Source organism: Pelodiscus sinensis, chromosome 32 (genome assembly GCF_052426305.1).
Source record: "Pelodiscus sinensis isolate ZL-2025 chromosome 32, ASM5242630v1, whole genome shotgun sequence".
NCBI lineage: Eukaryota > Metazoa > Chordata > Testudines > Trionychidae > Pelodiscus > Pelodiscus sinensis.
Window position 1 is genome coordinate 9,186,734 of NC_143083.1, and position 22,664 is coordinate 9,209,397.

Sequence of the window (22,664 nt, forward strand, 5' to 3'; positions counted from 1 at the left end):
ACGCAGCAACCACATCCCAGGACTGCAGTGCAGCCAAACCCAAAAGCAGGTGGGATGCGGAAGCACTAGGCTTTGAAACTTGGAAGCCGGCAGCCCCCCGAGGCTGGAAATCCAGATAGACATGCCACCGCTGCCGGATATTCGAAACAGGGCCCAAGCGGTGAAAAATCAACTGGTGTCTCAGACTGCATCTGCCTTGGTATCCCTTTGCAAAGGAAGAGAAGTGAACTCCCTGGGGGATGAATGATTAAGCCTGGCGCATGCTGTGCCTTGGCTGGGATACCCGGTAGGATCTGGAATGAGTCTGGCCTGGAAGTGACCTCTCCACAATGGTGAATTCTCCCCCAGCCTTGATTACCTGAAGCGCCATACTATAACCCCTCCCTGCCAAGGGGGTGGAGAGGGAAATGGAGCCAGCGGAACGGTCTCTCCAAGGATACAGCGGATGCCGCATCGATTGAGTCATTCTAAACTGGATAAAGTGCTGGAGATCGCACTCGAGGGAACCACCCGGCTGCGTGGCAGCTGGATCAGACACAGCCTAATGGGGATCGTTCATCTCGCTTGGACTGCTAGAAGGCTGTGAAAATGCGCCCCCCAAAGCAGGGAGGGCTGGGGGGGGAGAGACCCAACTGTGCCCCTGCAAACCGCTCTCCATAAAAGCATCATCAGCGCTTGCAATTCCGGTTTGCGTCCCCCCCCAGCACGGCTGAAGGACAGCGACAGAGGAGATCAATTGCCGCGGTGGGTAATGAAAGGAGATGAAGAAGCAAACAGCTCTGACACATCCAATTTATTACCCCAGGCCCAGCCATTTTTAACAGGGAGTAATGCGATTGTGCTGGCAAAATCAAAAGCCTCCATATGGGTTTATCACACGGCGCTAAGCCACCGGGAGCTGCTAACCTGGTAGAGGCTGAGCAGGCGGGGATGGTAATAAGATGGAGCAGAGCTGCACAAGGCACAGCAGGAATGAAAAGCACCTTAGGGCTGGGGGGGAGGCAGGGAGTAAAGAGGGAGGCCACCAGAACGTATCCAGGATCAGCTCAGTCAGAGCGCTGCCGGAGATGGAGAAAGCAGCAGGAAGGCTGCAAGCCCGCCTCCCATCATGCTGAATGGCAGCTCTGCAGGCAGAGAGGTGGGGGTGGGGGGCACAACCAGCTGTGACCCTCCTTTTCAGATCCAGGTAGCGCTGAGCTGATCAGTTGCATAAAAGCGGCCATACTGAGTCAGACCAAAGATCCATCCAGCCCAGTATCCTGTCTGCCGACAGTGGCCAGCACCAGGTGCCCCAGAGGGAGTAAAAAGAGACAAGTAATCATCAAATGATCCTTCTCCTGTCATCCGTTTCCAGTCCCTGACAAACAGAGGCTAGAAACACCATTCCTACCTATCCTGGCTAACAATCATTGATGGACCTAACCTCCGTGAAATTATCCAGCTCTTTCTTGAACCCTGTTAAAGTCCTGGCCCTCATAACCTCCTCCGGCAAGGAGTTCCACGGGTTGACTGTGCGCAGCGTGAAGAAAAACTTCCTTTTGTTGATTTTAAACCTGCTACCTATTCATTTCATTTGGTGACTCCTAGTTCTTACGCGATGGGAACAAGTAAATAACGTTGTCTTATTCACTTGCTCCACACCAGTCACGCTGAGATTGGACTGCAACCCCTGGGGCCTGGTTTGTGTTTCTCTAACACTGTCCCTACATAGGGCAAGCTCTACGTTTACTGCAGAGATGTGAAGGCCAGAGGAGACCATGAGCATCGAAGGTAAAATTGGTTCAAGGGCCAAGGGCCAGTGACCTTCAGAAATCTAGTTCCAGGGCCATCCTGCACACTACCAACCAGAGCCCTGAGCCAATGCAGCACCGGCCAAGAGCTGAACTGAAGAGTTGACTCATTCCTTGTCCTGCCATTGTGTAAATCTAGAACAGCCCCCCCCCCTCACCTGCAGCCCCACTCCAGTGACCCCAGGGATGCACGGGGTGACCTACATTACAACTTTGCAGGATCAAACCAAAAACCGCCCACTCTAAGGGCTTGTCCGCACAGTGCTGCAGTGCAGGTTATGGGGGTTGTGAGCTGAGGGGTGCTCTAATGTGTTGCACACTCCAAGCCCCGCATAGGCCCTGCTGGTGGAAACTAAGGCTCATGCTGATGTAGTCTTGTTTCAAACTATTCTACTTTATCCTGCAGCGGGTGCCTGTTAGCTTATGCCAGCGGGGTCCAGCTGGAGAGCAACATGCTGCAGTTCATGCCACTGGCGCCCGCTCTGTGACATGGTGCAAAACAATCCAGAGGCCCAGCTCCCCAAAGGTACGTAAGGCTCCAGTCTTCCATTGCTTTCATTCCTTTTGGGGTTGGCCAAAAACAACCTGCCCTGGATCTCCTGTTCTTTACAATAAGCTTGTTATGGTCGCCTAACACTGTTTCTCAGACATTTCCAGTTTCTTAGTAACGATTTGCCTTTCTAGCACCTTCCATCCAACATTCGCAGCTCACTCTACGAACACGATCGTCTTGGCAGGTCAGCGGAGCCTTTACGCAAACAGGGAAACCGAGGCAGGAGGAGGCCAAGTGGTTTACCTACTTCGGGGCAGAACCCACTGGTCCCAAGCTTGTACTTTACCACAGACCATACTCCCTGCCAATGCCATCACTGCTTCCCTCTCATCAAATGGAAAAATAACCAGGGATTCTGAATAGTCTGTAACCGCGTCAGGTTTCAGCTCATCTCTAAGTGCTGCAAATCCGCAGATATCCATGGGTAGCTGCATCTGTGGACGTCGACGTGGCTACGCGATGCGGGTCGCCACACCTGGGGACGTCAATGCGGCTACCCGATGTGGGTCTCCACACCCGGGGACGTCGATGCGGCTATCCGATGTGGGTCTCCACACCCGGGGACGTCGATGCGGCTATCCGCGGCTCATTTTTGCAGGTACAGATGGGGATACAAATATTATATCTGCACAGGGCTGTACTGATCTCCATACCCTTTCTCATGACATGGGCCTTATGGCTGAGCGGGAAGGAGGCAGCTACTGCAGCCACTAACGGGAAACTCTTCCAGCAGTGCTACGCAGCTGGGAGACCCGGGGAAATGCGCGTCTGAGGGAAGCCGGCTCCGATAAGGGTTGACAAGCGCTGCCTGCAGAGGATGATAAAGATCTAGGAGGACAGGACAGTGAAGAATGGAACGATTGGGGAAGCAATGAGGCAGAGATGGATACCCCGCACCAGGCGGTAGAATGGAAAGCCCCTAGTAGCAGGTGATCAGAGGGGAGTGAAGGAGTGGGGGTAAGTGGCCATGGCAGAGTGGAGGATCCCATGGAGCAAGGAATGGTGAAGGCACATGGGAAAGGGTCACTAAAGACAAAGATCCATAGCAGGCAGGCAGGGGCATTGGCGGGGAGGGCTACGAAGCAGGGAAGCAATAATGTAGTCGATTAACCGATTAGCAAAAGCTTATCAATTAATCATAGAATCATAGAATAATAGGACTGGAAGGGACCTCGAGAGGTCATCGAGTCCAGCCCCCCGCCCTCAAGGCAGGACCAAGCTCCACCTACACCATCCCTGACAGATGTCTATCTAACCTGTTCTTAAATATCTCCAGAGAGGGAGATTCCACCACCTCCCTTGGCAATTTATTCCAATATTTGACCACCCTGACAGTTAGGAATTTTTTCCTAATGTCCAATCTAAACCTCCCCTGCTGCACTTTAAGCCCATTACTCCTTGTCCTGTCCTCAGAAACCAAGAGGAACAAATTTTCGCCTTCCTCCTTGTGACACCCTTTTAGATATTTGAAAACCGCTATCATGTCCCCCCTTAATCTTCTTTTTTCCAAACTAAACAAGCCCAGTTCATGAAGCCTGGCTTCATAGGTCATGTTCTCTAAACCTTTAATCATTCTTGTCGCTCTTCTCTGTACCCTTTCCAATTTCTCCACATCTTTCTTGAAATGTGGCGCCCAGAACTGGACACAGTACTCCAGCTGAGGCCTAACTAGTGCAGAGTAGAGCAGCAGAATGACTTCACGAGTTTTGCTTACAACACACCTGTTGATACAACCTAGAATCATATTTGCTTTTTTTGCAACAGCATCACACTGTTGACTCATATTCAACTTGTGGTCCACTATGACCCCTAGATCCCTTTCCGCCATGCTCCTTCCTAGTCAGTCGCTTCCCATCTTGTATGTATGGAACTGATTGTTCCTTCCTAAGTGGAGCACTTTGCATTTCTCTTTATTAAACCTCATCCTGTTTACCTCTGACCATTTCTCTAACTTGCTAAGGTCATTTTGAATTATGTCCCTATCCTCCAAAGAAGTCGCAACCCCACCCAGTTTGGTATCATCTGCAAACTTAATGCTATGGACTACATGCATTTCCACCCCCCTCGCCAGTACATTTTTTAGCAGGCTGGCCAGCAGCCCAGTCCCGGCTTGCGCTGGGTCCAGGACCTACCTCTGCTGTGGCTCCGCATTTAAAGAGTATTAGGAGCCCAGCTGGCAGGCAGCCCGGCTCAGTTCTGACTTCCTTCCGGTCTGGGAGCTCAGACGCCCCTGGATGGGGCAGCTGCCACCCTGCACTGCTGCCTCTGTATCAGAGGCAGCAGCGGGGGGTGACAGACAGCCAGTCCGCAAGAGGAGCTGGTTTTTAAAACTGGCTCCCCTCGTGGACCAGATCCCTCTTGGCACCCCACGCTGCTGCCTCTGATTCAGAGGCAGCAGCATGGAGCTGCGGGGGCTCGTCAGGAGTGAGCCCTGGAGTGCACTGGCTGCCAGCTCCGCCCCCGGGGACTATAGAATAGTCGAGAAACCGGTAAGAATTCATGAGGTTAATCGACTATTCAATTAATCGAGATTTATCATCCCGACTCCAAAGCCCCCACTGACAATGGGGCTAGCAGGCTCTTCTGTTTACCTGGAATGAACTGAAACCTCTCAACTCCCCATAGTCACATCGGGCTCTAGGTCAGTGGTTCTCGGCCTTCCCAAGCTACTGTCCCCCTTTCGGAGTCTGCTTTGTCTTGTGTCCCCCAAGTTTCCCCTCCCTTCAAAACTATTTGCTCATAAAATCAGACACCAAACCCCAGAAGCACCCCAGCCCCACACACTGAAAAACAGTGTATGGTCTCCTTTCTACCACGGCATTATAAAATAAATCCAGTGGGAGATAAATACGATACTCACCTTGCCGCGTGCTGTACACAAACACATCATTGCAGGACATCTCTGCTGGTACGGACTTTGCTAGAGCTTTTCAGGGAGCTGGTTATAAAACTAGGCAAATGGCTGGATGAGTTGATGTGACCCCCAAAGACCTCTGTGTACCTGCACATCCCCCGGGTTGGGAACCAGGGCTCTAGGCTGCCCTAGAAGCTGAAGGAATAAGGACCCTTCGCTTGCTGGTGCATGGCAGCAAGACAGAGGGGCTTGCCGAGAAGGCATCAGCCTGGGACTCTGAAGGACGGAGTTCATGCCCCACCTTTGCTGCAGACTGCCTGAGTGAACTCAGCAGGACAGATATAGGAGCCCTGGCCCTTAGCAGCCATCTTCTCTACTCTGAGGGTGTGTCTAAACTACATGGCTCCATCGATGGAGCCATGTAGATTATGCCGATCGGCAAAGGGAAATGAAGCCGCGATTTAAATAATTGCGGCTTCATTTAAATTTAAATGGCTGCCGCGGTGAGCCGACAAACAGCTGATCAGCTATTTGTCGGCTCAGCGCGCTAGTCTGGATGCTCCCGCGCCGACCTGAAAGCCCTTTATCGACCTCCCCGTTATGCCTCGTTGGATGAGGTGTACCAGGGAGGTCAATAAAGGGCTTTCAGGTTGGCAGGGGAGCGTCCAGACTGCCCCGATCTGCCGACAAACAGCTGATCGGCAGAGCGGGGCAGCCATTTAAATTTAAATGAAGCCGCAATTATTTAAATCGCGGCTTCATTTCCCTTTGCCAAACAAATCTACATGGCTCTGTCGACGGAGCCATGTAGTTTAGACGTACCCCGAGAGGCCAGGACGGCCCCACTGTAGGGGTATGAACAGCACTTAGCACAATGGGATGCTAATCTCACCAGGTTTGCTATTATGACACAAATAAAAGGCGAGTTGCAGGGGCTAAAAGAGGGATGGAGGGAGGGGAAGCTTGGCACGTGGGAAACAAGCAGTTCCTCCAAACTTCCATTCTCTTTACAAAAAGTAATGGAGAGGTAGCCCTGTTAGTCTGATCTTGCTAAAACAAAAGTCTTTAAAGTGCTACATAGTTTTTCCTTTTGTTTTTACACACAGTGTTACCCAGCAGCTGTGGCCACGCAGGTGCAATGGTCCAGTCCGAACCAGCTGCTGCGAGAGTGCCTGATCTCAGAAAAGGAATGTGAAGGACTAGTCGACTATCCAATAAGCAAAGGCTTATCAAATAGTTGACTATCCTGTCAACTAGTCCCCCCCCACACACACACTTGCTGCCTCTATCAGACAGAGGCAGCAAGGTGGTGGGGAGGGAGGGGAGACCCGGGCTCCGTGAGGCACTGCTGCTTTAAAGTGGCCACACAGCTGACTCCGGGCTCCATGCAGTGCTGCCCCTTTGAAGCGCCACGGCATTTCAAAGCGGCAGTGCTGCGTGAACCCCGGGTCAGTGGGGAGTCCTCAGCTGATCCCGGGCTCCGGGTAGCGCTGCCCCTTTAAAAAGCTGCTGCGGCGTTTCAAAGGGGGAGCACCGCCCTATCAACTAATTGAACAGTCGATGCAAAAATGCATCGACTACTCAATTTGTCAATTACACGGTACTTAACATCCTTACTCAAACACTGGTGACATTAGAAGGAAAGTAAGCCATCCCTGCCAAAGGCTGCAGCGATTTCTGGCAGCAGCAAAGTGGCGCAAGAACATGGAGTCCTCCTCGCTGTCATCGCAAAAGAAAAAAAAGAGACGGCGGCCCAAGAGAAATAGAATTCCAGTGAGACAGAGCCGTCCCATCAATCGCCGTGAGTAAACTGGAGCTGCAGGGCTGCTACACACATGGATGCAGCAGGTCTGGCGGACGCAGCACGGCACAGCTATGCCAGCAAGGCTTGGCTATTCCTTCCTCGGCTGCCCCTGCAGGCGTTTGCTCACCCTTTTTAGATTAATCTAATTACTAGTGTTCTGAAAGCCATTAATGTCTCTCCACGGAGTTAGCGTCTCCTGGCTGCTGGCTCCTTTCCGGGGCCTGGCCGGGAACATCCGTGGAGACAGCATGTAGTTCAGATGCGGGCAGCACAGCCGGAGCAGCCTGGCCACTGTTGTCTGAGAGCTGCCCCCCCAAGAAAGGAGGCAGGAGGAAGCAAAACCAGGCAACAGCACTAGTTGACAGCACCCAGCTTGATTCCTCTCCCTGCAGCTGTTGGTTTGACCTTTGTAAGCCTGGCAGGAGCTCAGAGAGCTGCTCCAGTGCACAGCTCGCCCTGCTTTAAAAGCCTGCCTGCGATCAGACAAGGCTCTGCTGTGATTTCCCCGAGCAGGACTTGCAGCCTCAGCAAGGGCCGTCTCTGGCTTTGCCCACTCATAGGTGCTCACATTTGTATCCTCCTGGCCTCTGGGTCACTCTCCCCACTGCCTGCTCCCGAGCCTTCAGGTAAAAGCAGCTGACGGAGCCCTGATGGGAAAGGGAGCCCAGGCCGAAGTCAGGAATTGAGACAGAGGTTAACGCCTAAGTACTATTGTTTGACCTCCGCTTCTCTGACTCACCCCAGTTAGGCAGCCACAAGGAGACAGAATGGGGGGACGGGGAGATCTAGAAATCCCCACTAATACTCAAAGCAAGAAACAGCATGTGGCGGGACTGTGGAGAACACAGGGAATGTACATGACAGAGCTAGGGAAGGACTTGGGGAAACAGACACCACAGGGAGGTTTGGGGTTTTTTCTGACTCTGTTGAGAACGCTTAAGACAATGCAAGGCTCAGAGGGTGGGGGTGGAGGGGGGGGGTTCACCTTGCTCTGCAGCATCAGGCCTGGGTAACTTGTGGGTTTAAACTAGTGTAAATGGTGGAGTCTCTGTAACTTGAAGTCTTTACTTTGTGATTTGAAATAACAAATAGTCCTCTGGCACCTTAGTGACTAACAAAAACATAGTATCATAGGCTTTTGGATTATTTTACATTTTTATGTGTTACATTATTTTTGTTAAACTCTAAGGTGCCATGGGACTACTTGTATTTAAAGTTACGGACTAACATGGCTACCCCTCTGAGACTAAGGGTATGTCTACACTTGCAACCTCTTTCGAGAGAGGGATGCAAATGAAGAGAGATGAAATTGCAAATGAAGCCAGGATTTAAATATCCCGTGCTTCATTTGCATATTCCCATTATGGCGCTCTTTCGAAATAGTGCTATTTGAAAATAACAGACGCTGTTAAGAAGCGGTTATTTTGAGAGAAAGCCCTTCTCTCGAAATAACTGGTAAACCTCATTGTATGAGGAATAAGGGTTATTATTTCGAGAGAAGGGTTTTCTCTCGAAATAACAGACACTGTTAAGATGCGGTTATTTCGAAATAGCGCCATTTCAAAATAGCGCCATGATGCAAATATGCAAATGAAGCATGGGATATTTAAATCCCGGCTTAATTTGCAATTTCGAATCTCTTCATTTGCATCCCTCTCTTGAAAGAGGGTACAAGTGTAGACATACCCTTAGTGATTTGAGGAATTCAATAACTCAGCCAAACACTAAATGTCTATTGTTGGGGAGAGGGGGAGATTCTGTGGCCTGCAACTTGCAGATCAGATTAGGTGCCCAGACAAGGTGCGGACAAAGAGCGAAGGACACTCAACAATAGCATGAAGCACACTGTTGCAGAACTCTCTGCTCGCCCTGTGTATTCTGTGGGCAGAAGTTCGATCCAAGACTTGAAATCTTTTCCATTCCTCACGCCACAAATCCTAGGAATTAATCACCTGCAGCACATTTCTGCAGACCTCTTGAACAGGGAGTTTAGTGACACCCTGCTTCTCAGTTGAAACGGTCACATCTTGAGCCAGCAAGAGGACTCCGGGTCCTGGCTCCCAATCTCCTACTCTGACCATTGGGCAATACTATCTGGAGACTTTACAAAGAAAGACAGGGGAAGGGAGACGTGCTCTTCAGAATCCTTTATTACATCTGAAGTTAAACAAGGGTGTTAAAAATTGCACCATCCTCATGGGAAATACGAGGCACTGGCGCTGCCTCGAGATGCACAGGCAAAATGTTGCAATTTTGGAGTGGACCCAAGAGTCCAGCAAAAAAAGTTACATGTTAAATGATGGCCTCACGCCAAGATTTCAGTCCTGGTCAGAATGCACAGAGGGGTCTGGACACAGACTGGGCTGCACAGGAACACCAAGCGACTGTTTCTGGTGAGGGAGATGCTGGTTTATGGAACCACCCACTTCATTACACCCCACTTAGCTGTTGATGACAAGGCTTTTGATAAACACGGTATGATGGATTCCAGCCAAAGTCGGTGACCTGCTGCTCTCAGCTCCTTCTGACATGCTCTGGGGCCCAGCTCCAGCTATCAGGCTGGGCAGCCACTGTCTACTCCCCGATCTCCCAAAATACATGGGCAGGAACCTTGCTCCGAGGATGCGGGACACAGGCCTGAAAAGAGGGAGCTTGTCTGATCTAATAGAGATTCTTCCCCTGGGCGGTTCTGCTTTGCTGGTGCCACCATCATTTGTGACAGGCTGTCAGGAGCCCGGACTGATGAATGTGTAATAGGAAGAGATGCCGGGAGGCAATTCGGCCACAGCGGAAGCATCCTCCTGTATCCCAGCTTGAAGGAATGTTGCCACATGACAATATATTGGGGCTTTCCAGGAAGGGAGAGCAGCTCTGATTACACACAGCTGGCCACGTGTGCAGTCAGCCTGGGTATCCCCTAGGGATCTTCTATGCACAAGGATGCCAGCTCAATGGCAGAGTTTGGTTGTTAGGACAGTAGCTGCCTAGTGCTGGGATGAAGAGAGGAAACTCGGCCCTCTTCGCCCCCCATTGCCAACCCCTGGCCTCGCGCTGCTGCAGCTGGGCACGGCAGCAGAGCGAAAGCCCTCAGCAGAGACCTACAGACTCAGTCACTGGTGCTGTCGTCACTGTCGGAGTACGCCCCCAGCAGGCTGAGGGAGGAGCCCTGAGCAGCTGCCGGGGGCTGGGACCCAGCAGGGAATGAGGAGCTCCGACTTCCAGCATCTAGAAGCCAAAGAGAGCAGGTTCGATCAGTCACACCACACACCCACCGCCAGGGAACAGAGCGCCGCAGCGGGCAGACGGCTGATGAAATCAGGAGTCCTAGCACTCCTGCTGCTGCATGGATGGGCTTCTACCACCGTGCCTGGCCCAGGCTATGCCAGGCCCTCGCCCTGGGCATCTACCGCGACACTAGGCATTAGGACCTGGAGTGAAGCTGTTTTCTCAGTGCCCTGCCTGAATCTCAATGAGGATTAAAAGGTTTCCCATTGCTAGGGGAAGAGACTGTTGCATTGCTACTGAGGCCCAGCTCCTGCCCTCTTGTGGTGCCATAAGAAAATGGAAATGTCGGATTTTCTTCCGGGCATGGGGACTGCCTGCGGCTAGAAGAGGGCGAGGGGAGTCAAACCTGGGAGGGGGCCTCTCGTGTGTGAAACTGTCTGGTTTGTACAAGCGCCGAAGCTGGAGGGGGGGGCGGAGGGACGGGTGCGTGGATCACGTCGGGAAGGCATTCAATCGGGCTGTTAAAGCACCAGGTTTGGCTCTGCGCCAATGTCATCTTACATAAGCACGGCCGGACTGCGTCAGACCAAAGGTCCATCTCGCCCAGTGTCCTGTCTGCCGGCAGCGGCCAGTGCCAGGTGTCCCCGAGGGAGTGAACAGAACAGGAAATCATCACGTGGTCCTCCTGGCAGCCATTCCCAGCCTCTCACAAACAGGAGAGGGACATCATTCCTACCCATCCTGGCTAACAGCCACTGATGGATCTAACCTCCATAAATTTATCTAGTTCTTTTTGGAACCCTGGTCTTCACAGGAGTTCCTGTCATGAACAAACTACATGCAGCCCCAGGATCATTTCACCCACCATCAAAATGCAGTCACCTCGGTGACAGAACACAGCCGCTGTTCAGTAGAACAATGCAATCCCACACCACAGCTTACAACAGGAAGTAAAGAATACCGTATCCAACAGGAAGGGCAGGGATGTTTGGGGAGGGCAGAACAGCATTACCCAAATAGCACGGCATACAACATTATCTTCCCTGTAGCAGCAAAGGGAGATTTAACCAACATAAAAGGAAGACAGAAGGTTGTTTCTGAGCTGTTCCAGGCTGTTTATGTTATCGCAGTAGACTCCTGTGCCGGTTGTTTCAATATCGTTATGGAAAGTGTATTTTGGAGCAGCACAGTAAATCAAACTCCGTGCCAGACCTCATGTTACCATCTGTATTGCTGGAGACCAGGGCCCTTTTGGGTTAGGTGCTGTGCAGACACAGAATCAGAGGAGCTCAATAATTTGATGAGCAATAATAACTATATTATTATCATGGTGCTTCCATAGACCGCACTGTCACTGTATGGTAGCATGAAAATGTCTATATAGAAACTCAGCTGCTGTCCATCAGCTTTCATGCTTCAGGTCACAAGCTCTTTGCCAGAGTGGTCAGGAAGGAATTTTACTCCCCCATAACAATGCACTCTATGGAAGGCTGGAGAGAGGAGACAGCTTCCTCTCTCAAACACTGGGCCTTGACCCCTACTGGAAATCCAACACCAGACTCGATGCCAATCTCTTGGGGCGTGAATGACTCAAGTGCAACGTGTCACTGAAGCCAGCACAAGCACATGTATGATTCAGCTGTTTGATGCCAGGTGAGACGGCACTAAAGTTACCTGAGCTTAGTGATGTAGTTTGCTTCTCCACGCCGTTAGCTGCAGCGGAGCTCGGGGTTTGTTTCTTCACAGTGACCAGGCCTGCCAGCTGGGACTTGCTGTTCAGTTTGCCCACACTCTTCTCCCAGCTTTCGGTCTTTAGCTTCTTACTCTGGGGCTCCATATCCTACAAAAGGGAGCACAGATATTAACCGTCTCTGTCTGTGGGGCAGCTGGTGGGGAAGAGAGGCTATAACGACAACGTCAAAATCAAGGATGGTTTGGAGCTGCGGACACAGAGGTTTCATGTCACAGAGCAGCAAGGAAAGAGGGTAGCTAAAGGGGGTGAGGAAAGGGTTTGGCTAGGATGGGACCCAGCACTGTTAGGCATCAAGGAACAAAACGAGCACACGAAGATTCAGGCGGGATCCTGCTGTCCCCAAGATCAAAGAGGCTGTGGAAGAGCATCCCCACTGGGTTTAACACACTCCTGACTAGATGGCTCCGGACAAGTAGCACTGGGACTGGGAACATTTCACAGTTCAGCTCCAGCCTGGCTAAGGGGCCACTGGAAAGCTTTCACCAGCCTGTCAGTGGATGAAGATCAAAGAGACACCTGCAATCAGCACTAACTGGCCTGTTTGCTGGATTCACTGTGGCAATTCACACCAAGGACCAACCGAGCTCCCTCTGCCTCAGGGCTACCAGAACAACAGGCTGGGCTCATGCCGGAGAGCTCGCTCGCCCTGCTGTGAATAAGCACAGGGCTTCAGCCTTCAGGGCTGTCCAGACAACACTCCCACCACTGCTAATCTTGTACAAATGTAAGCCGTAGCAATACAACAATTACACCATTCTGATCCTTTCAGGTACAAGCCGAGACATGCTGACCACTGAACCCTCGTCAGGCATAGCGCTGGGGGTAGGGCTCTCCGCGGCGGCTCACTCCCATGGAGATGAGCCCTTTTGTTAGGTGATACAGGCTGACATTTACTTAGACCACAACCTCTCATTTCTTCCTTTCCGTCTAGTACACGAAGAGCCACATTTTCTAAATCGCATACGACAGAGGCAGTTCTGTCTCCGAGTCTGCAAACCAAGGGATTTCACATGCAATGTGGTCTGCTGGGTTTTAGTTTGCCTCCTTGTGGAAAAATATCCCACCCCTGTGAGCCACAGTGCTGGAAAAGCCCCTAGCTCCAGGATTTACCTCTTGCAAGATGTCTGTGGGTTTCATTTTTGGTACTGATCTCGAGGGCACTTTGTCAACTTCCTCATCAGAGTCAGAGTCTTCCAGGAACCGCCTGCTCTGGGCTTGCTCCAGCATAGCTCTGCAAAACAAAGGGATCCCCCCACGGAGGTGTAATGGAACAACTTGATTACAGTTTAGACATAGGGTAGGCAATAATTTTAGATGGGGCCACTTCACTTATTTTTTAAGTGGCCCTGGGCCACCCCGGAGGGGTTCTGAACAGCTAGCGGGTCTCTCTAGGCACCTGCCTCCTTGCAGGGCAGGAGGAGACTTTGTGAGCTCCCACCTCACACCAAGGCCAATCAGGGCCTGGGGGCAGAAGGAATGTGCAAAGTGCTCCCCGCCCCCACCCTGCATGGGGTGCGCAGCACTTAGAGTGAAAACACTGCGCTCCCTGGCAGGGCAGGAGGAGACTTCGTGCATTCCTCCACCCCCAGGCCCTGATTGCCGGGGGGCGGGGGAGTGGCAGGACGTCCGCGGGCCGGATCCAGCCCTCAGAGACCCCTTTGTCCACCCCTGGTCTAGAGATACCCGCATGGTATTTGATAACGGCTCTCCAATCTAGCAGGAAAAGGCAGAGCACGCTCAAATGGCTGGATGTTGAAAGCAGACAAATTCAGACTGGAAGTGAGGGGCTATGTTTTTAACCTGAGAGAATAATTAACCATTGGAACTAGTTACCAAGGGCGCGGGGGGGGGGGATTTTCAGTCACTGGTAACTTTTAAATTAAGACTGGGTGATTTTTCTGAAAGATCTGCTCTGGGATCTATTCTGGGGCATTGCACAGGAGGGCTCGCTCAATGATCACTATGGACTTTTGGTCTTGGATTCTAGGACGCAATGAAACCCATCCACCTTCAGGAGCCCTGCAGCGAGCCATGGTGTCCTGCACACGATACGGCTCTGCTATGCTACCACTGAGCTGGGACAGCCTCTCCTGCCAGAATTCAACAGCTGCCTTAGAGCCGCTGGACACAATCAGCCGTTCCCAGGCTGTTAGCTGCTACAGCATGGCAGGCCTGGAGTCTGTCAGCGCTCCAAGTCTTCTTTTTCAGGAGCAGTTCAGCGCTGCTGAAAAGTCCATCATGTCGCCCCAGAACAGCAGCATGGACGAAGAGTTAGGAGTTTTCCCCACACCCGGACACAAAGGCGCTTTAGCCCTCCTGGAAGAGGCTTCCTCTCAACGAGTTCAGTCTCAGAGGCCAATTCAGCTGTTGATCTCTTTGCCAAAGGTGCCGGCTGGGACAGTGATTTTTGGCATGCAAATACCTCTCCATGGAGGAACACGTCACTTACATTTCCCTTACCTGCCTCAATACTTGGGCCAGCACACCTGGATCTCCTCACATCCCAGTTCACACCACCACCCAGCTATGCACACGTCCCACAACCTCAGATCGCAAGTGTTGCCACCCGCCCCTACCCCCCTTGGCCCTGTCCTTCCCATTAGAATACCGGGGGGGAGGGGGAAGGGGGAGAAGATTGACAATACTGCCCAGCCCACAGATGTTAGCCTGGAAAGTTTCATATACCTAGGTGTGACCAGAACTCAAATATAAGCAATGTTTTCAGCAGACTCACTTCATCTCCTTTTCATCTTCCTCTAGTTCCCTTCGTTTCCGCTCCTCCTCGTAGTCCTTATACTGCTTCAGCATGGATTCAAAGTCCACATTTGCCTGACGCTGGTTCAGCTCCTTCAGCTCTTGTAGGTTCTCCAGCACCTCCATCTCCAGCTTGGAGTCCTTTGTTCGGTTCTCCAACACCTAGCAGGGAAAGCAGGAAAGCCCTTGAAGCACTGAGTAAGCCACATCAACAACTCCTGAACTGTAGTTTCCATTACTAGTATGGAAATTCTCAAGTGTCTGCTGCTACGGATTAGCATGTGTAATAGGCAAGCAACAGCAGGACTGTGGGAAGCCTCATTTTCAGATCTTAACAAGCACAATTAAAGACTATGGTAAAATCCCTTTCCTCATCCTAGGATACGACAGAACCTAGCAAAAGCAGAGACCTCAGTTACCATTTCTGTTTTGCCAGTTCCAAACGGTTGCTGCAGAACCGGGGCAGTAGCTTCCTACCATGCACCGAAAAACAAGTGGCCTGTGACTTGCTAATCTAAGTTGCCCATTCACCATGGGGGAAAGGGCACATTCAAATACCTTCATGGGATTGTTCAGCTCTTCCTCCTCTCTCTCCTTCTGCACCCTCTTCTCCTCTTCCTCCAACAGCTTCTCTGCTTGGAAGTTCCGAGTGGCGCCATGCTCCATGGTATAGTCTGTGTTCTCAGGATCCGTCTGAGGAAGACATGAGCAGCATAAGGGAATTATTGCAAGTGTGCCACATGCAAGACAGGCTGCTATTGCTCCAGTCATTCTTAATGTATTCTGGGCTGGTTATAAATGGCCAGGGTGACTTTCAAAGCAACACATGAAGCTACACAAAGCATTTCAACCTTGTTTTAGTCACATCCCTGCTCCTGCCAAAATAATAATTAAGCCCTAGAAACACTCATCATTTGACCAATAATAGTGCACTATTCAAACTATGAATGGGACACTTCACTGTTTGTTGTAAAGGGAACAAAGATCAAATTTGACCTATGATTATCTTAAAACAGCAGTATTTGTTGGGTGCCATCTAGGCCTAGGACTGAAGTCTCCTGACACACAGTGCCTCAATCTCTAGACCATGCTGCCTCCACAGAGAGTCCAGCTGATACAGAACATTCAAAATCTCCACCTTGAATGTGATTTCTGCCAGGCAGCGGGTGCACTTGATGTAGAAGCGAAAGATGGGAAGCCCCAAGTACACTTCATTCTGAACCGTCTCCTTGCGAGCATTAAATTTCTTGCCTTTATAGATGTACTCGCCACATGTCTTGCACCTACGTGAAGCAAACGGAAAGTGAATTACGTTGACAACATATAAAAGAAAACTAGAGAAAAAACAACAAGGAGTCCAGTGATACCTTAAAGACTAACAAATTTATTTGGGCACATGCTTTTGTGGGCAGGAAACTTCAGTGCATCTGACAAAGTGGGTTTCAGCCCACAAAAGCTTATGCCCAAATAGCTTTGTTAGTAAATAAATGTGTTAAGTATTTACAGTTCCACAGGACCTGTTGTGTTTGCTGAAACAAATGAACATGGTTAGCCCCCTGAAACTAGAGAAAGACAAGAGTCTGACATACAAAGGAGCTAAGCCCAATTTTCGTAGGCAGTGTCAAATTGAGAATCACATTCCCACTTGATCATTTTGTACCTATTCTTGTTATACATAACCTTTAAGATGACCAAAACAGAAAGACATTAGATACATAGCTAATTTTTCCATTTAATTTTTGATCAGTGTTACTTCTGTTGATTGACACTTCCCTCCCTCTCACATAATAGTTGGGGGGTGGGGTGCTCACCTGCACACTCTGGATATTTAGGTACTTATATGACCTACTTCCCCCTCCCCACCCTTCTGGCCACTTTCACTTCACTGAGAGAGCCTGTTGATGCTGATGATGTCATTCTGCCATCTGGCAGGAACAACTTTTTTATTCAGAGAGAGATTATTAGTGGACAGATATGAACTGCTATGAATTAAAAAAACAAAGGACTGAGGCAAACGACCGATTGGGTAACTTGCCCAAGCTGACAGAAGGAGGCAAGGCAGGAATTGAACTCAGATCTCCTGAGTCATGATGCAGTGTTTTATCCACTACCCCATTCTTTTCTATCCACCTGTTTTTGGTGAGGTGTTTTATAGCAACATGGAAGCTGAATCTGAAGAGGCAGATGCATCAATCACAAGCAAATGGCTGGCTGGACTTGAGTCTGGTCACGCTGCCTTCAAGCCTGCTTGAAAGACCCTTACAAGTGCAGCAGCTGAACATTTGCTCAGCCTTACTATTTAAGCATCTGGCTATGTATGCACATATAGCCGTTGGGGTGTCTAAATTATGCCACTCTAGAGGATATTCGGCTATTTAGTTTACAGCTATACAAGGTTGGTCTGCCCCACAAAAGGAGTAAATTGTAAATATTCTGGTGCACACAGGAAGTTGCTCAAAGGAAATCAACTAAAGCCTCAAAAGCATTCCTTATTAACAAAATCCGGTCAGTACATTCTGCAAGTAGCTGGATTCACTCTCCACTCCAACATATAGTCAGGTCAGCTCGATGGAAACATAGTAAGAAACCACGGCAGGGATATGCTAGGTAACACGCCAAACTCTTGTGACAGAACGCAGTTCCCGTAGGCCCTCTCACCTCATGTTGAATGGAGCCATCAACCGCACAACATATTGACGATCCTTTGGGAGCTTGAGCTTTGGGATTTTAGATGGATCGAAGTCTGGCGGGTAGTATTTCTACAAGAACAAAGCAGACAGGCATCAGCTGGGAGGGAACAAAGCCTAACATGGGGAAGGTGACATGAGAGGACTTTGCTCCTGCACTTTGGGATCCACAGAGAATCAGAGCAGGGCCAATGTCGCGCTCACATTAGGAACCTGCCCATTGCCTCCCATGCACAAAACTTATAAAGGCCTCCCAGAAGCACAGATGTAGCTGCCCCCTCCCCCACTACAGGACCCCCTATGTCTCCCCCACTACGGCCACCCCGGCTTTCCCCTCCCCCACTACAGGACCCCCTATGTCTCCCCCACTACGGCCACCCCGGCTTTCCCCTCCCCCACTACAGGACCCCCTATGTCTCCCCCACTACGGCCACCCCGGCTTTCCCCTCCCCCACTACAGGGCCCCCTATGTCTCCCCCACTACGGCCACCCCGGCTTTCCCCTCCCCCACTACAGGACCCCCTATGTCTCCCCCACTACGGCCACCCCGGTTTTCCCCTCCCCCACTACAGGACCCCCATGCCCCTCCCCCCAATACGGACCCCCTGGCCCTTCCACTGTCCCCTCCCCCCCATTACGTCCCCCAACGGGTCTTCCCCTCTTCCCTCCCCCCCAGCCCCCTCCCCCACTATGGGGCCCCTCCCCGCGTCTCCAGGCCAGGCCGCCGCCCGCCCCCTACTCACATTCAAAACCTTCCTCTCCGACATTTTGCCCCCGGTCTGTGCCCAGCTCGGGCCGTCCCGCTAATTCTTCCCCTCCGCCGCAGCGCAACGGACACTTCCTGGAGCCACCCCCTCACCCTCCTATTGGTCGGAAACAAGAGGACGCCGAAAATCCTTATTCTCTATTGGCTCTCGCTGCCGCCCCTCACGATCTAATCCCGCCCACTGGGCTCGTGCGCGGCCACTAAAGAAGCCCGTCTACACGCAAAGCCCTGACGAGAAGGGTTCCGGGTGGAGCTGTGTCCTAACCAGACCCTCTAGCGAGAAGGTGCCTCAGCATTAGAGGCTCTCGGGGTTTCGGTGCATTGGCTACGCCTAGAGACTGCTTTCCCAGGGCATTTAGCCACCTCCTCTGTGGTATACAGAGAAGCCAGGCAACAAGCCGCCTGCTCCCGAGTTTGCCCATGGCAAGGAAATATGGAGTGATGTGGGGTTTATGGTGCAATGCCAGACAGACCTCACATTCAGCATGACAGGGATAAAAGAGTCCGGCTTCACTGCAAGAGCTCTCACTGCCCCTTAAAAGAGCATGCTACAACATTTCTCCAGCTTCCTACACACGCTCCTGCCGTTATCTGGTTCTACACAATCCTATCGTCTAACCGTTATCTGGTTCTACAAATCCTATTGTTGCCTATCATCTTCCAAAATCACAACGGAGGGTTTAAAAATCTTGAGATTATTTTAAAAAAAATACATTTTCATTTGCCTTCTGGCTTGTGAGCCTTTCGGATGTACTTGGGTCTCATTCTCAAACTTTACAGCCATGAGGACCTATAAACTTTCTTACAAAAATTAAAGCCAAGAGTCTTGTGTGTGCTCATTACTACAGCTGCTGGGGCTTTCAAAAGCAATCAAGGAAATCTCATGAAAGCAAGCTGTGTGATAAAATTGCAAGAGTTGGCAACTCGGCTGAACATGTTCCCAAATGAAAGCCTGGCTTCAAATATATGTCATCACTAAGGCTAGGCAGGACCACTGTGATAATCTAATCCAGGGGTGAATAAGCAGCCTTTGGGCCAGATGTGGTTCACCCGGGTTAGCCCCTGGCAAGCTGCCAGATGTTTTATTTATTTCCCTCATGTCCATAGGTACGGTTGCTTGCAGCTCCCATTGGCTGAGGTTTGCTGTTCCCAGCCAATGGGAGCTGTGGGTAATGGTGGTTTAGCCTTCCGAGCTTCTAGCAGCTCCCATTGACTGGAAATGGTGAACCCCACCAACGGGAGCTGCAAGTGGCCATACTTGTGGATGAGCTGGTGAATGAAGTGTCTGGTGGCCGCCAGGGGCTAAGCCTGACGAACCACGTCCAGCCTGTGGGCCACCTATTGCCCACCCCGATCTAGTCTGACTCCTGCCTAGTTAAACTTGCAGGGATTCAATTTTTTATTGGTAAATGTTGATTTCACAGTATCCACAAGGACAAAAAAGATGTCTATGAATAATAATCAAAACCTACAGCCAGGCAAAGTACAAAAATCCGCGTCTAGTACTCAATAATTTAGTTTGATGTAAGGATACTTACATGGGATGTTGACAATTTGTGCTCTCATGATTATAAAGCTTTAACTTTTTGACTCTCAACATCTATTGTCCTTAAATAATTATTGTTTCCTGTAAGCAGGGGCTAAACTACTTCTTGCTATCAGCCAGCTAAAAGGAGAGAGCTGCCCTGGGGGTGGGTGTGCTCACTCAAAGGCTATGTCTACACTGCTGGCTTTTTGTGCAAGAACAGATGTTCTTGCACAAAAACTTACAGACCGTCTACACTGCATGTGCATTCTTGTGCAAGTAAATTTACAGTACAGTTTCGGAAAACAGGGCTTCTTCTGGAAGAGTTATTTCTCCCCATGAGGAATAAGCCTTCTTGCGCGAAATCTCTTCCACAAGAAGGCAGTGCAGACAGGCAACATTAATTTCTTGCGCAAGAAACCCCTATGGCTAAAATGGCCATCAGAGCTTTCTTGCGCAAGAGAGCATCCACACTGCCATGTGCAAAAGCACATGGCAGTGTGGACGCGCTCTTGTGAAAGACCTTTTGCACAAGAACTCTTCCGCAAAACAGTTCTTGCACAAGAAGCCTGCAGTATAGATGTAGCCAAATTGTTTAGCTCTGCAAGATAATTAACTGTTAACTGTTGATATGTGAATACAGCTCATGCCAGGATGGGGAAGGAATCCGAGGTGTGGTTATGTAAATCCAATTCAGCCAAGGCTGATGGAGGATCAGTTGTTGGAATGGAATGTGATGTATTGTAACTAATTTGGGCTGTTGTGGGGGTCACAAATCATGCTACCCCTAAATGTGGGAACTGTAAAATATGACACCAGTGCTTACAGGAGACCCACCATCACTGCAAGGGGTCTCAGATGAACAAGCCTCCCCCTTCCAGAGTTGAGTGGGGGGGGGGGGGAGAGCTTGAGCCAGCCTGCTCATGCCTGCCAGTTGTGAACTGTAAGACTGGTTCAACCTGCCTCTTTCCCCTGGCTATGTCTAGACTGGCATGATTTTTTGCAAATACTTTTAATGGAAAAGTTTTCCGTTAATAGCATTTGTGGAAAAGAGCATCTAGATGGGCACAGGTGCTTTTCTGCAAAAGCACTTTTGTGCAAAAGCATCTGTGGCCAATCTAGATACACTTTTCTGCAAAAAAGACCCGATTGCCATTTTTGTGATTGGAGCTTTTTTGCACAAAACAAATCTGAGCTGTCTACACTGGCTCTTTTGCACAAAAGCTTTGTACAAAAGGACTTTTGCCTGAACGGGAGCAGCATAGTATTTCTGCAAGAAGCACTGATTTCTTACATGAGATCGTCAGTGTTCTTGTGGAAATTCAAGCAGCCAGTGTAGACAGCTGGCAAGTTTTTCTGGAAAAATTTGCCAGTCTAGACACAGCCAAGATGATCTTGCGCAAGAAGCCATGAGTGTAGACATAGACTAAGAGCTGAAGTCACTGGTTTGGCCTACAGCCAGACCCGCTGCAGCCAGCGGAGCAGCTGGCAGGAACGGGAGGCCAGCGGGGTGGCTAGTGGGAATGACTGGCGGATGGCCAGTAGGAGCGGCTGGCGGGAATGGGTAGTTGGCGGGAATGGTGGGCGGCCAGTGGGGCGGCTGGTAGGAGCAGCAGCCAGCTGGGCTGCCGGCGGGAGTGACCAGTGGGTGGCCAGTAGGCCTGGTGGCAGGCGGCGCAAGTGGACCACAGGAGCAGCTCAAAGGTGGCATGGCCTCAGGCTCAATGAGTGGAGTCATCAGGGTGATGTGTCAGAGTCCGCACTGACTGGACAGAGCTGTAAGTAGGGCATTTGAAGTGGGGTAGGGAGAAAGTTTGGGTAAGTGAATGGGACCCTTACACTGATGGGCTGTGTCTAGACTGCATCCCTTTTCCATAAAAGGGATGCAAATTAGACATATCGCAATTGCAAATGAAGGGGGGATTTAAATCCCCCTCGCTTCATTAGCATAAAAATGGCTGCCGCTTTTTTCCGGCTCGGAGCTTTGCCGGAAAAAAGCGCCAGTCTAGACGCGGATCTTTTGGAAAATAAAGCCTTTTCTGAAAGATCCCTTATTCCTTATTTTAAGAGGGATAAGGGATCTTTCAGAAAAGGCTTTATTTCCCGAAAGATCCGCGTCTAGACTGGCGCTTTTTTCCGGCAAAGCTCCGAGCCGGAAAAAAGCGGCAGCCATTTTTATGCTAATGAAGCAGGGGGGATTTAAATCCCCCCTTCATTTGCAATTGCGATATGTCTAATTTGCATCCCTTTTACGAAAAAGGGATGCAGTCTAGACACAGCCAATGACTGGTGAGCCTGAGGGCAAAGGACATTGCTCAATCCCTTGGAGATGGGATGGTTACTCGTGGGGGGTTATGAACTCTGTTTGTGGTATTTTCCCAAGTTAATGCCATGTGACTTTTCTCTCTCTTTCATTAAAAGTTTCTTTTCTACACTCAGGCTGTACCTAGACTGGCAAGTTTTTCCGCAAAAGCAGCCAGCTGTCTACACCGGCCACTTGAATTTCCACAAGAACACTGATGATCTCATGTAAGAAATCAGTGCTTCTTGCAGAAATACTATGCTGCTCCCGTTCGGGCAAAAGTCTTTTTGTGCAAAAGGGCCAGAGTAGACAGCTCAGATTTGTTTTGCGCAAAAAAGCTCCGATTCTGAAAATGGCAATCGGGGCTTTTTTGCGCAAAAGTGCATCTAGATTGGCACGGACACTTTTCCGCAAAAAATGCTTTTGCGGAAAAGCATCCGTGCCAATCTAGACGCTCTTTTCTGCAAATGCTTTTAACGGAAAATTTTTCTGTTAAAAGCATTTGCGGAAAATCATGCCAGTCTGGACGTAGCCTCAGACTCTGTGCTTGCGAGTGGGGAAGCATTGCCTCTCAAAGACGCCCAGGGGTGTGTGAATTTCCTAGGCTACTGGGTGGGGCTCGAGCTGGTTCTGTGTGGGATGGACCCCTAT

At 50.4% G+C, this 22,664-nt stretch overlaps 1 protein-coding gene across 1 annotated transcript; it reads right to left on the minus strand.

Moving 5' to 3' along the window:
* Positions 1-9,133: 9,133 nt before the first annotated feature.
* Positions 9,134-18,288, minus strand: YJU2 (YJU2 splicing factor homolog). The gene is made up of 8 exons (XM_006135602.4): positions 18,164-18,288; positions 17,392-17,492; positions 15,872-16,016; positions 15,292-15,426; positions 14,714-14,895; positions 13,090-13,210; positions 11,901-12,066; positions 9,134-10,226 (listed from the first exon to the last, which is right to left on the minus strand). The coding sequence occupies exons 1-8, from the start codon at positions 18,185-18,187 to the stop codon at positions 10,108-10,110; spliced, it is 993 nt and encodes a 330-aa protein (XP_006135664.2). The 5' UTR covers positions 18,188-18,288; the 3' UTR covers positions 9,134-10,107.
* Between the last annotated feature and the right edge of the window lie 4,376 nt (positions 18,289-22,664).

What these genes read in the sequence shown, in the direction of transcription:
- YJU2 (XM_006135602.4), bottom strand. Translation starts at nt 18,187, where the DNA reads ATGTCGGAGAGGAAGGTTTTGAAT. An exon ending in ATGGCTCCATTCAACATGAG is followed by an intron (nt 16,017 to 17,391) that starts GTGAGAGGGCCT and finishes TGCTTCACGTAG; the next exon opens with GTGCAAGACATGTGGCGAGT. An exon ending in AGCTGAACAATCCCATGAAG is followed by an intron (nt 14,896 to 15,291) that starts GTATTTGAATGT and finishes TTTCCCTGCTAG; the next exon opens with GTGTTGGAGAACCGAACAAA.